Genomic DNA, 14,044 nt, shown 5'->3' on the forward strand with positions numbered 1-14,044 from the left:
AAAAATGGCCAACCCCTCCCCTCCTGGCTGTTGCTTTCTGGAAACCCAGGCTCCTTTAGGGGATTGGGAAATGGAGGATGGGAGAGAAGTAAATGAGCACACAGGACTGAAAAGCAGATTTTCCCTCCAAGCCTGGCTAGGGGAGTGTGCAGAATTCCTTGCGTTCCGTGGGTAGTGTCCCCGGCCCTGTGTCTCCTAGTGCCCCAGAGTCTGACTAGCTGCCCAGAGGCCCTGTGGAAGCGGACCCTCTGCAAAGGCGCTGACTGCCCTGTGCACAGAGCAGCAGGACACACACCCCTCCAGGGACTGCACAGACCTGGTGGTGAGGTTGCCAGTGGTGACCATGAGCTGTAGACTTGAGAGCCCTCCCCTGGCCCCTGTAGTCTGTAACTCCCTGGACTCTTCAAGGAGCCCCAAGGAGAAAGAAGGAGCAATACAATGACTAAAGGTCAAGTTCACTCCAACATGTTGGGAGCAGGTGGGCACACAGCCAGATTTTGTTTTCTTCATGAAAAACATTTGACATTTGTTGAGATCCAAGTTTTAAAGTTAGAGCCACACCTTTATAGTAGCCATTCTTATGTGGTCCTTATAATTGCTTACCTAACAAATAGTGGATATTCAGAAACAAAAAAGCTTACTGAGCGAACTAATGCAAAATTGTTCAAACTGAACCATAATAAAATGAGGCTGTAAAAATATTTTTACGGTATGTAGTAGTGCTTCCTCATATAAGTGAGTGTCTAAATGGTAGAAATTAACGTGTCTTCCTCACAGTTTCTAAAGTAGATGCTCAAATTGCAAAGTTAATTTTCTCTTCATATTATGGTAGTAAATTTCATAGAACATAAATAACAAACCCAAATATGTGCTACATAATTACGTCTCTAAAGTTTCTGAAAAGCTCTTATGTTGTTTTCAGGAGACTTATCTTTAACAGGAAATACCATACATCTTGCATATAGTGAAACCGAAATGTTTATCTAAATTCCCTCATTGGGACCCCTATAAGGGAACAGACTAACAGAGCAGGAATCTCAATCCAGCCGAGTGAGGGCTGAGAAGAGGCAGAGGTGGGCTCCGTATAATCATCAAGGAAAGAACAGAGAGAATCTAGCTCTTATTTATCAAGCACAGGTTTTCTCAGAGGCCGATACAGATTTTGTGAGGCCAGATGCTTATCTAAGCTGGGGACCACTTTAAAAAAATCATTAAAGAAGTTTTACAAATACAAAATACCAAAGTGAACATGTCATGAGAATTGGGGAAAGAAATCACTACAAAGTCCTGATAATTGAGAAATTCAGGTACCTTTCCGCTGGGATCTCTAGGAGTTTTATCTGAATGCTTACACACAAATGCTTGTCAATCATAATCTGGTTTCCCCTCCCCACAGAACTCTCTACAACTCCCAGTCACCCCAGCATTCATGGGGCCTGTGCAAGTGAGGGCCAGAAATCTGAAGCTACATTAGGTTTATGTTAAATCTGCCTCTATCACCAGAAGGAAGGAGGCCCCAGTGGAGCCGGAATGAGTATAAATCAACTAAAGAGCTTGCTGCCCAGTGGAGAGGAAATACACGAGCCTTGATTCTGAAATGTGCTAAAGCTACAAACATGCATAGGTTGAGAAGGCTGTAGGTGGTCATTGTCACTGGGACACAGCCACGTGGTCAGGCACGTTGGTCCAGCAGAAAGACCCGAGTAGACATCAGAAGATCAAGGTCTAATCCAGCCCTATGACCAATGCCCATGACTGGGAACCCTCCTCTTGTCCTCTCTGGGCCTAAGTTCCCTTCTTTAAAATGAGAGTAAAATAAAAATATCTACCCTGCCTACCTTGAAAGATTCTTTCAAATATTAAATGAGATAAAGTGGGAGGACGTGATTTGAAAAATATGTGAAAAATGCTGCACAGGATGCTGTTATCCTCACCGTTAATAAGGAAACTCAGAACATGCGTCTTCCAGCAGTAACTTCTGTTTTGGCTGAATATCCTGACCTCTCACCAAAGGTCCTCTCGGTGTCCGTTAGAAACAAACTCCAGGGCTTAGCGAGGGAGTATGTGCTGTGTGTGTACGTATGTATATGTGTATTGTATTGTATATCAATTAAATGAATCCCTGCTGGAAACCAAACCCTTGGAGAGAGAAAGCTGGAGAGGAATGAAGGGCTGACCACAGCCAGGAGGGCCTGTGACGTCACCACCCGCCCCAAACCCCTACGGCAAGAAGACAGTGACCTGCTTTTCGGTCATGGCCTGTTCATACTCGGCCTGCACCACGTCCAGCTCCGCTTGCCTGTCGTCCAGCTCAGCCTGGGCCTTCTTCAGATCCTGCATGGCCAACACATAGCGATTCTCCTGCACCACCAGGTTGGCCTGCACGGGACACACACAGGGTGAAGAGATGGGCAGCAAACCGAACACCCAGCATGTCGGAGTCTGAGAGCTCAGCAGACACATGTTACACCTGTTCTTTGATCCACCCCTAGACTCCTCTCAAATTGCATGGTGAGGAACAAACCTTAATATGAACTTGACATGTCTGTAGGCAGAAAATTATAATTCATTAGAAGAGAGTCAGCAATTTTTTTCCGTAAAGTGCCGGATAGTAAATATTTTAGGCTTTTGGGGCCAAGAGGCAAAATCAAGACTATTGCTCAGGTACTTAATTTAAAATTTCACGAGCCATACAAATACAGGTGGTGGGTTAGATTTGGCCTGTGGACCATAGTTTGCCAATCCCTAAATCAAAACATTGTAATATTAAATGTATATAGGCAAATCACAGAACATTTTAATATTGAGTTGTAGAAAAAAAAATCTGAATATTTAGAACCATCTGCCTAGCAGGGCTCATCACTATTAATGAGGATGTTAAAACAAGACAAAGGATGAAACATGATTAACCACTGAATATAAAGATCTAGGTTTTATGGGTGGTGATGGACTTGATAGCATGCCTGTCATTTGCATATATTGCTTGCCATCCAGAAAAGAACAGATACTTGAGCTGTGACCAAATAATAATATTTGCTTTTAGGAAGCTACTAAAAAAAGACTCAAAAGACATAATCAAAAGCAATATTGGAAAAAGATGAGGTGTAGAAAATAGTCCATGCTTGCAGGAATTAAAAAAAAATTTGAAATCAATGTTCTCCCTTTAAGCCTTACTAAAGTAACCCACTAATGTCAAACTGTTGCAGCCCCAAAGATCTTGAATATTTTCTAGGACTTTACTCAAGAGGGAGAGGGATATATATATACATATAGCTTATTCACTCCATGCTACAGGAGAAGCTAACACAACATTGTAAAGCAATTATACTCCAATAAAAATAATAATAATATGAATTTTTTTAAATGAAACTCTCAAAAGCTACTATTCAAAGGGTATAAAATCTTTCAAATCCAGCTGCTCACCTTAGAAGCCATAGGACTCTATTAAGATTACTTAAACTCTGCAAGCCTCAGTTTCTCCATTAAGATATTAAAAAACTACCTCCTAGGATTTGTGAGTGTGTGTGTGTGTTTGTGTGTGTGTGTGTGTGTGTGTGTGTGTGTGTATTACATAAAATAACATATGTAAAAACCCAAGTCTGGGACCTGGCATATAACAAGAGTTTGATTAAATAATACAATAGATATTATTATTTTTATTATCTGTGTTCAATTTTTAAGACTCTACTATTGTTATGTTTTGCTTGTGTAAACTAACATTAACTGGTTTTCAAAGTGTCCAAGGAGAAATCTCATATGAATAAAATTGAATAGAATCTAAATTGCTACTCTTATAATTAAATTTGTTTAAGTTTACCCACTACTAGAAGTCACCTGGCCCGTCTATAGGAATTATAAGATGAAAGAAGAGTCTCCTTCACTAATTAGTGGTGAAGAGGTTCCCACAGGAGTTTAAGGAGTGTCCTCAAACTCTCTTTACTTGGGAAGCAGGAGTTCGCAAGTGAAGCCCCTCCAGGAATAAGTGAAGTTAGAGCTCTTGGTCTGTATTTCTTAATATATTGAGCAGAGCTGCCGATGATAACCTGCCCTTTCTTTGTCTTCTACTTTCCTCTAAGCAGTGAATGTGTAGCATCTACATAACTACATTTATTTTTCTGACAATGGCAATTAGGAGAGACCTGACAAACTGAAGACTCCCAGATGCTGGATGCTCCTAAGGACATAGGGGGCACTCCCAGAACAGGCTTCTCAGAAGAGAAGCATAGGTTCCAGGCAGAAGTAAAAGGTGCCCCCTCCTGACTGTGTTCCCTTCACTTCCTACTGTAGGACCTATGTTGTCCTGGGACTGCGTGGAGCCTGAAACGTACAGAATGTAAGGGAGGAGATGTCATCGTTCTTATGTAAGGCTTGTTCAGAGCATCCATTATTTTGTACTGGTTTCAGCTTATTTTATTTAAAGTAACTACAACAAAATAAAAACTCCCCATTGTGAATTCGACTGTAATTCCCTTAAAGACACTTATGTATGCTTACCCACTGGAAATATTTGCAAAGGATGCCCTGTACTTTTCACTGGATATGGTTGTTATAATTCAGTCAATATCAGAATGTCCGATTGTGAGCTATGTTGGAGTCTTCATTGGTTCCCAAATCCACAATGCCCAACAGCATGACATCAACTATTTGCTCTAAAAATCTCTAAGCCAAAAGAATCCCTTCTCTTTTAAGTTGCCCTGGGACCCCAAGGGCCTCCACCACTGAATACATGGCCCTGATATGGGAACAATGAGAAAATAAAATGGGACTTGCAACTGGATCCCTATGTTCTTTTCATTCTTGATTATTTTTAGCGTGATTATTAAGTTCCTTGGGTAGTTTATAAGTGTACGTGGATTTTAGTTGATGGTTGAGTAAGATCAGACTTACAGAAAGCAAAGTAATCAACAAAGCCATAACGTATGAGTTCTGAGGCATCAGTATTTCATTTTCAAGACAGGTACTTGCCTCTCCATCTGCTAAAGACTGAGTGTCACTGAATGTTGGGAGGATGTGGACAAATGAAGCTGAGAAATGCAATTACTCAAAGGGAAACACTGGTATGCTCTCAAATCATTTTAAATAAAGGATGATATTCAGTTTCTTTCCTGAGGGACAAGAGAGGGAGAGGGAATAAATACTATGTTGTCCCTGCAGCCAAGACCAAACACCAGTGACTGTGTCCACCCTGCCTCATTCACCTGAGTCCCTGGCAGGAGATCTTGGACATTGTTGGTGGATCCTATGCTAGAGTTTCCTGTGTTTCTTTTTTCCAAGTTGACACTGTGGGGGAAAAAAGTGTCCAGCAGCCCACAATGGACTTAGTACCCTTGTAGAGAGTCCATGCTTAAGGCTCAGACAATACCAATTGGAGTTGGATAACAGAGAAGAAAGAAACATCCTATGCTCGGCCTGTCTATCGCTAGCTCTCCCCGTGGACTTGGGTACAATAAAACCTGAGGCTTCTGTGTTGCATGAAAGACAAGCCCAGTTGACTCAAAGACCCCCCTGCCGGCACACGTCCTGCAGTTCCACCGAGGAGGCTTACCTTCAGGGGCAACACCTCTCTGTTTATAGAAAAGAAGGAAGCCATGGCCTTGGTCCAGGAACAAAGCCCCGCTACATTCCCACATACACGTTTAGCAGTTTCGATGTTGTAGTCTGCCATCTCAAAGTAAGGATTCAAAAATTCTATCACTTCTTCATTGATTGTGTCTTTGGGGAATTGCTATGGAGGAATGGAGTAAAATAAAGTCAAAATACCTCTTTCCATGAAGTCATAATCACATTATGCTCACAATGCCACTGAAACAGTTAAAAAAACTGTTAAAACCAAGAATGGATGAATGATATCATATTTTGTTGATATTTCAGGTTATTAGGCAAAAATCATATATATTTAGGCATATGAAATGGTACATATATTTAGCATTGTATATAAAAATGTAAAGCATATATACTTAGACATAAATATTTAGCAGCAACCAAATGCTTAATGCATTCAGAGGGAGGTTCTATTAAACTCACCTGAAATGTGAAGAAAATAATTTGGACATTAGGCCTTCAGGGTGATGAATTAACTTTTAATCATAGAACTATCAAGATTATGAGATAATTGTTCTTTTCTGGAGGGATAAAATTTTAAAATAGTAGCAGAAATTGATTATGAGGGCCTTCTTGTATTAAGAGAGAAGACTGACCAAACAATGAAATTGGATCTTTGAAAAGTGGTGTTTGATCATCTAACTGAGGATAATTAAATATTTTCCAAGTAGAAAGAAATTTAGCACCTAAATAATTCAGAGAAATAAGCCTTCACAGAACATACATAACACAGAGCAAAACACACTTTCATCCAGACCTCTTTAAATGCAAGTTTCTTTTATGAGACTTGAAAAATAGTGAAGCCAGAAGAATATCTGGGAACAACAGAAGGATGGTGGTGACAAAAGGCAAATAGCAAGGTTGCTTCCAAGAGCAGTGGCTTTGCACCAGGTACATAAGGCAAGTGCAATTCCACTGCACATTTTTCAGTGGACGCTTTTTAAGCTTCCCCCCACCCAAGGATCACTGCCATTCCACACGGTCAGTCTGATTAATCACTACCTCCTATCCAATCAAATAGCATGTTATTCCTTCATGGTGGCCCTTACATCCCAGAGGCTTATATTTTAATTATCTGAAATGAGTCTGTATGGCCCACTGGTTTCAGAAGCTATTTGGTGTTATAGCTGCTGTAAGGCACCTCACAAGATGCTCTGGCCATAGCAGCCACTTGGGCAATGATAAATTAAAAACTGAATGAAAGACAGTGCTGAAGTTACTGCTTGGGTTATGGATGGGGGATGGGTATTCCCAGTTAGTTGTCTCAAGATCTAAATATTAAAGATAAAACAATATAACTGCCAGAAGAAAACACAGAAGCATTTATTCTGCCTTAGAGATGGGCAAAGATTTCCTAAACAGAACACAGAAAGCACTGTAAGGAAAATATTGATAAATTGGACTATACTAAACTTAAGAATATCTCCTTATCAAAAGACACCATTAATGGAACGAACAACTAAGGCAGAAAGTGGGAGAAGATATTTGCAAACATATAAATGACAAATTACCCATATTTTATATATAAATTCTACAAAATAATAAAAAATTTAAATGTACAGGAGATCTGTACATTTAAATGTACAGGCACTTAACCAAAGAGTTCCCAAAGGGCTCATAAACGGATGAAAAGATTTTCAGCATCATTTGTCATCAGAGAAATGCAAACTAACCCACAATAATAAGACAACACAACAAACCCATCAGAATAGCTAAAAGTAGAAAATGGTTAAGACATGGAGCAACTTATACACTGCTTGTGGGTATGTAAACTGATACAACAATTTTTGAAACCTCTTTGGCACTATCTACTAAGGCTGATTAAATGTATAACCTAAGACCCAGAAATTCCACTCCTGAGTATAGAGCCAATAGAAATGAAAACATGCCCACTAAATGACCAATATTCATAGTAGCTTTATTTATAATAGACCAAAACTAGTAACGTCTCAAAAGTCCATCAACAATACAAGGACAAACAAATTAAAGCACATTACAGCATTTCACGCTGGTGCTGGTAGATATAAACTTATGAGAAACGATTACTAAATTTTCAGAAATTTTACAGACTTGTTAAATACAGCCATTATTTAAAATTAAATTATAAAAGCTTAAAATTAAATGTTATTTTGAACAAAAATAATGTATAGTCAAAAGTCATCACCTTCTAATTATTTTGCTACATTTTACTATCTACATTTTTGAGGTCATTTACATTTATTGTTATCTACCCAGTGGGCCTACCTTATCACAGCATGCTACCATGTACCTCTTCCCAACTCTACCTTCAGCAACATTATTTTGGTAGCTTGAAATCAGCCATTGTGGGGATATTTACACTATGAAAATTGGCAAACACTACAAATCAGAGCTTTTTCTTCTTTCTCACCAGAGAACCAGTTGTTAAACATTTGTCACACACTATTGCATATTCATCTACTGGAAAGCTGTGTAGCAATGAAAAAATGAAATACCGTCCTGTGCAACAATAAGAAAGAATCTCACAGATGTGTTGAACGAAAGAGGTCAAAACAAGAGTTCATATGATATGATTTCATGTACGTAAATTTCAAAACAGATGAAACTAATTATTGGGATAAAGGTCAGAATAATGTTTATCTTAGGGGAGATTACTGGGACACAAAAGAGATTGCTGGGGTCTGGAAATACAAATCTTGATTTCAGTGTTCATTAATAGGTATAGACATATGTAAATATTCATTAAGCTATACCCTTTTTTTAATTAAATTTTTATTTTATATTGGAGTGTAGTTGATTTACAATATACACTTTAAATTTGTGCATTTTATCATAAGTAAATGTTACCTCATAATAAAATTTAAAAGATGCAAGTTAATACTCAAAAAATTACAATTGAGACTTGTGAAATAAAAATATATATGTACTCATATGCAAATAATATATGCACATATGTTTAGGTTCCTTAAAATGATTTTTTTAACTTTTACTGAAATATGCTGCTGCTGATGTTTTAATATGCCTAAAATCTGCCAGGAAAAGCTCTAATACTTACAATGTCTTATATTTGAAAGAGAAATTCTACTCTGAAAAAATACGTAAATATAAGTTGAAAATATGTATGTAGAATATTATTCAGGCTTAAAACAGAAGGAAATTCTGCCATTTGTGACAACATGGATGGACCATTATGCCAAGTGCTATAAGCCAGAGAGAGACAAAGCCTTCATGGTGTCACTTATAATAGTCAAACTCACAGAAGCAGAGAGTAGAATGGTGGTAGCCAGGAGCTGGGGGGAGGAAGAAAGGGGAAGATGTTGGTCAAGGGTCACTTATGCAAGAGGAGAAGGTCCTGGGGACCTAATGTACAGCAATGTGAATATCGTTAACAATACTGTATTGTTTACTTGAAATTTGCTAGGAGGGTAGATCTTAAATGCTCTCACCACAAAAAAAAAGGAAAAAATGGTAATTATGTGAGGTGATGGATATTTAATTGGCTATTTATTGGATTTAGTGGATGGATTTTGGTGAAATCATTTCACAATGTACTAACATATATCAAAACATCAAGTCATACACCTTAATTATATAAAAGTGTTATTTATCAATTATACCCCAATAAAGATGAAAAAAATTAGTAAGTTAAAAATATGTCCACAGGGTAGATTCTCTTCAGAAACGTCTTCTATTAAAGAACCCAGATACTCTAATGAAGTCTGAGTCCCCTCCTAGCCCATCATTATTGAACCACCAACCTGTAAATTCTGTAAAAAGTTTCCTGCAGTCATCAGTTTTAAAGATTCCTGCCAGGAAGGAATTGTACAGCCTTTTGCCAGGTCAATTTTCACTGCACTGACTTTCCTCTGAAACAGCAGCAGCACGCAATCCATGATCCTCATGATGAGATGTGGGGGTCGGCCCAGCGTGCGGACAGTAGCAATGTCAGAAGGCTTGATGGTCTGGGGAGGAAAGGAGGTCATCACCCAATCTCAGACAAGATAAGTGAAAACAAACCTTTACTCTCTGAAGGCTACTACTTCAACAGAGGAAAGAAAGCATTTTTAAGTTTGATGCAGTCATGGGAGCTAGATGCATATTTAATCCCCAAGAAAAACCACACATCCCCCAAAGTTCACATTTTTACAATTCAAAGTGACAACCAAAGGAGATATAGTGAGAGGCGTGTTCTCGAGCAGATAAGGAGCTGTGACTTCTCTAAAATTGTAACGACAACTTAGCCTCAGAAAAAAACTTATCTGAAAGGAAAAGAATCGTCAGCACTTAAGTAGATTCCAGGGATTCTAAACCAGGAAAACTCCAGAATTTGCAGTGCTTTTTTTTACTCATTAGTTATGTAGGTCAAGAATCTGCCTCTCTCTCTTAAGACTTGTCACCAGGGACTGACACTAGTTGTAGCCTCAGGGCTGCCAGATTGAGTAGTTAGAGGTTTCTTAGCTGGGAACTAACCTTTAAATGATGGAACTTGAGCAATAGGAATTTCACTAAGCTCTTAGAAAAGTTCTGTTCCATTTCTAGTACAGAGATTCTTATACAGAAAATTACTTAATAGTCACCTAGACTTGTTGTAGTCGATAACTGTTCTATCAAACTCTTTACGGAATAAACATTGGAAAAATATTAAAGATAAGCATATGACACTGTCCTATTTCTAGGACATAGTGTACATTAATTCCTTCTAGGTCTTGAAAAACCTTCCATCCGATTTGTATTGGCATCCCTCCTGTCAAAGAAAGGTACGCAACCCCCTTCACATCAAAGCTAATGATCTTTTCTCTGAGAATTGGGACAAAAAAGAAGAAAACCACTGAACTTGGTCATTAGAAATGGAACTATCTACTTTGAAAAGGTTTGTTTCAACACACTAGCATTTGTGAATTCTAGACAGCTGGAAGGGAAGGGGAATTTGTGGTAAAGAACTGGAAATTGCAGATAGACCTTAATTTGAGATGCTTGGCTATAAAAGAAAGGAGAGAAATATAATACCTGCCAATAGGGAAAGAAGGATCAAATTAAAGTGGATATAAAAGAGCTGGACATGATTATTTCACTTTAGCTTTTTATTTGTTTTAAAATTTACTTTATTGAAGTATAGTTGATTTACGATGCTGTGTTAGTTTCAGGTGTACAGCACAGTGATTCAGTTATACATATATATGTAATAGTTTGCATCTGCTAACCCCAAACTCCCAATCGAACCCTTCCCCACCTCCCCCTTGGCAACCACAAGTCTGTTCTCTGTGTCTGTGAGTCTGCTTCTGTTTCATAGATAATTTCATTTGTGCCATATTTTAGATTCCACATATAAGTGATATACCATGTGATATTTGTCTTTCTCTGTCTGACTTACTTCACTTAGTGTGATAATCTCTAGGTCCATCCACGTTGCTGCAAATGGCACTATTTCATTCTTTTTACGGCTGAGTAGTATTCCATTGTATGTATATACCACATCTTCTTTATCCATTCCTCTGTCGATGGACGTTTAGGTTGCTTCCATGTCTTGGCTATTGTAAATAGTGCTTCAGTGAAAATTGGGGTGCATGTATCTTTTCAAATTATAGTTTTCTCTGGATATATACCCAGGAGCAGGATTGCTGGATCATATGGTAGTTCTATTTTTAGTTTTTTAAGGAACCTCCATACTGTTCTCCATAGTGGCTGCACCAATTTACATTCCCACCAAAAATGTAGGAGGGTTTCCTTTTCTCCACACCCTTCCAGCATTTATTATTTGTAGACTTTTTGATGTTGGCCATTCCAACCCCCGTGAGGTGGTGGTATCTCATTGTATTTTTGATTTGCATTTCTCTAGTAATTAGTGGTGTTGAGCATCTTTTCATGTGCCTGTTGGCCATCTATATGTCTTCTTTGGAGAAATGTCTATTTAGATCTTCTGCCCATTTTTTGATTGGGTGGTTTGTTTTTCTGATATTGAGCTATATGAGCCATTTGTATATTTTGGAAATTAAGCCCTTGTCGGTCTCATCATTTGCGAACATTTTTTCCCAGTCCGTAGGTTGTCTTTTTTGTTTTGTTTATGGTTTCCGTTGCTGTGCAAAACCTTATAAGTTTGATTAGGTCCTATTTGTTTATTTTCACTTTAGCTTTAAAGGGGGGAATTTTCAAACATAATTGGGCTCAATTATGTTAGGTACCCAGGTAAAAAGAGTCCGGGAGAGGAGTATATCTGAAGTGCAACTTATTTCAGCTAAGTATTAGATTCCTTTTTTTTTCTGCAGGCAAAGCAATATGGCTGTTATATATAAATACATATTTATATATATTTGTGTCAAGTCAGATGAGCATTGAGATAGGATGAGACACATTCTTTGCTGTTACCTTATTTGTTGTGTAGATTTACGTGGCCTGATGCCAAAAGAGAGTTTGGATGTACCCAGAACTTTCTTAGTATAAATTAGTAGTACCAGACTTCAAGATTTCAAAAGTTCATAAAGAGGCAATAAAATGGAGACAGAACCAATGAAGGAAATTATTGAAAACCTCTCCTATATATTCCCTCACCTTACCCCTGTTCCCACACATTTCTGCATTGATGATTATGTTGAAGATTTTAGTGGTAGAGAGTACTAAATTAGAAGGATACTGGAAAATATTTTATAATATCAAAACAAATGCTAAGCTTTTAAATCTTGCAAAAATGTAAATGTGTAAGAACTGAGATACCATATGCTCAGTTCCTATAATGCTGTTAGGTATCATGAGTTCAATAAAGGTTTAGAAGTTACACAATCATTGTCTTCTCTCTGTTGATCAGAGACTCTCGGTGAAGCCAGAGTACCTTAAAAGGGGCAGAGGGAGGATGAGGTCCAGGATCTTAAAGAGATATCTGCACCCCCATATTCACTGCAGTATTATTCACAATGGCCAAGATATGAAGGCAACGTAAATGTCCATTGACGGATGAATGGACAAAGAAAAGGTGGTATTTACATACAATGGAATATTATTCAGCCTTTTAAAAAAATGGAAATCTTGCCATTTGCAACAATACGGATGGATCTGGAGGACATTATGACAAGTGAAATAAGCTAAAAAGAAAGACAAATACTGCACGATCTCATTTATATGTGGAATCTAAAACATTCATAGAAGCAGACAGTAGAAGGGTGGTTGCCAGGGACTGGAGGAAGAAGCAAATGGGAAGGTGATGGTCAAAGAGTACAAAGTTTTCTACCATACAACCCAGCAATCCCACTACTGGGCATATACCCTGAGAAAACCATAATTCAAAAAGAGTCATGTACCACAATGTTCATTGCAGCTCTATTTACAATAGCCATGACATGGAGCCAACCTAAGTGTCCATCGACAGATGAATGGATAAAGAAGATGTGGCACATATATACGATGGAATATTAGCCGTAAAAAGAAACGAAATTGAGTTATTTGTAGTGAGGTGGATGGACCTAGAGTCTGTCATACAGAGTGAAGTAAGTCAGAAAGAGAAAAACGAATACTGTGTGCTAACACATGTATATGGAATCTAAAAAAAAAAAAAAAATGAAATGGTCATGAAGAACCTAGGGGCAAGATGGGAATAAAGATGCAGACCTACTAGAGAATGGACTTGAGGACACGGGGAGGGGTAAAGGTAGGCTGGGACAAAGTGAGAGAGTGGTAGTGTATATATAGACATATATGCACTACCAAATGTAGAATAGATAGCTAGTGGGAAGCAGTCACATAGCACAGGGAGATCAGCTCAGTGCTTTGTGACCACCTAGAGGGGTGGGATAGGGAGGGTGGGAGGAAGGGAGACGCAGGAGGGAAGAGATATGGGAACATATGTATATGTATAACTGATTCACTTTGTTATATAGCAGAAAATAACACACCATTGTAAAGCAATTATACTCCAATAAAGATGTAAAAAAAAATTTTTTTAAAAAGAGTACATAGTTTTCGTTATGCCAGATAAATAAATTCTAGAGATCTACTACACAGCATAGTGCCCATAGTTATCAATACTTTATTGCATACTTAAAATTTGTTAAGGGGGTAGAGCTTAAGCTGTGTTCTTATCACAAGAAAATAGTAATAATAATAAAGGGAGCAGGAGGAAACTTTGGGCATTGATGGATATATCTATGGCCTTGAAGATGGTGATGGTTTCATAGGCGTACACTCATCCCAAACTCAGTGAGCTATACGGATTAAATATGTACAGCTTTTTATACGTCAATCTCACCTTCATAAATTGGCTTTTTAAAAGTGGGGCAGGGGAGATGAGGTACCCACCAATCTGAGAGACTAAAGACCCTGGAGGACTTCAAGGATTAAGGAGGACAGTTTAGCCAGTGCAAGGAGGGATGGAGAAAAAATAAGGAAGGATTATCACATAAAAGAGTAGCGTGCAAATTGGAAAGATAAAAAAAGAAGACAATATCTTCATTGTCTCCAAAGAGTAGAAATTCTCTTA

At 38.3% G+C, this 14,044-nt stretch overlaps 1 protein-coding gene across 1 annotated transcript in view; it reads right to left on the reverse strand.

Moving 5' to 3' along the window:
* DNAH5 (dynein axonemal heavy chain 5) overlaps window positions 1-14,044 on the reverse strand; it is a 205,660-nt gene that overhangs the window by 50,707 nt on the left and 140,909 nt on the right. Inside the window, exons 59-61 of the mRNA XM_022581405.2 lie at window positions 9,339-9,542; window positions 5,546-5,725; window positions 2,242-2,379 (exon numbers count right to left, since the gene is read on the reverse strand). Coding sequence (XP_022437113.2) covers window positions 2,242-2,379; window positions 5,546-5,725; window positions 9,339-9,542 — 522 coding nt within the window. The remainder of the gene's footprint in view (window positions 1-2,241; window positions 2,380-5,545; window positions 5,726-9,338; window positions 9,543-14,044) is intronic.

The sequence above is a fragment of the Delphinapterus leucas genome, chromosome 3, assembly GCF_059928025.1.
Source record: "Delphinapterus leucas isolate spDelLeu-1000000601 "Yukka" chromosome 3, BTC_Dleu_Yukka2, whole genome shotgun sequence".
Lineage (NCBI taxonomy): Eukaryota > Metazoa > Chordata > Mammalia > Artiodactyla > Monodontidae > Delphinapterus > Delphinapterus leucas.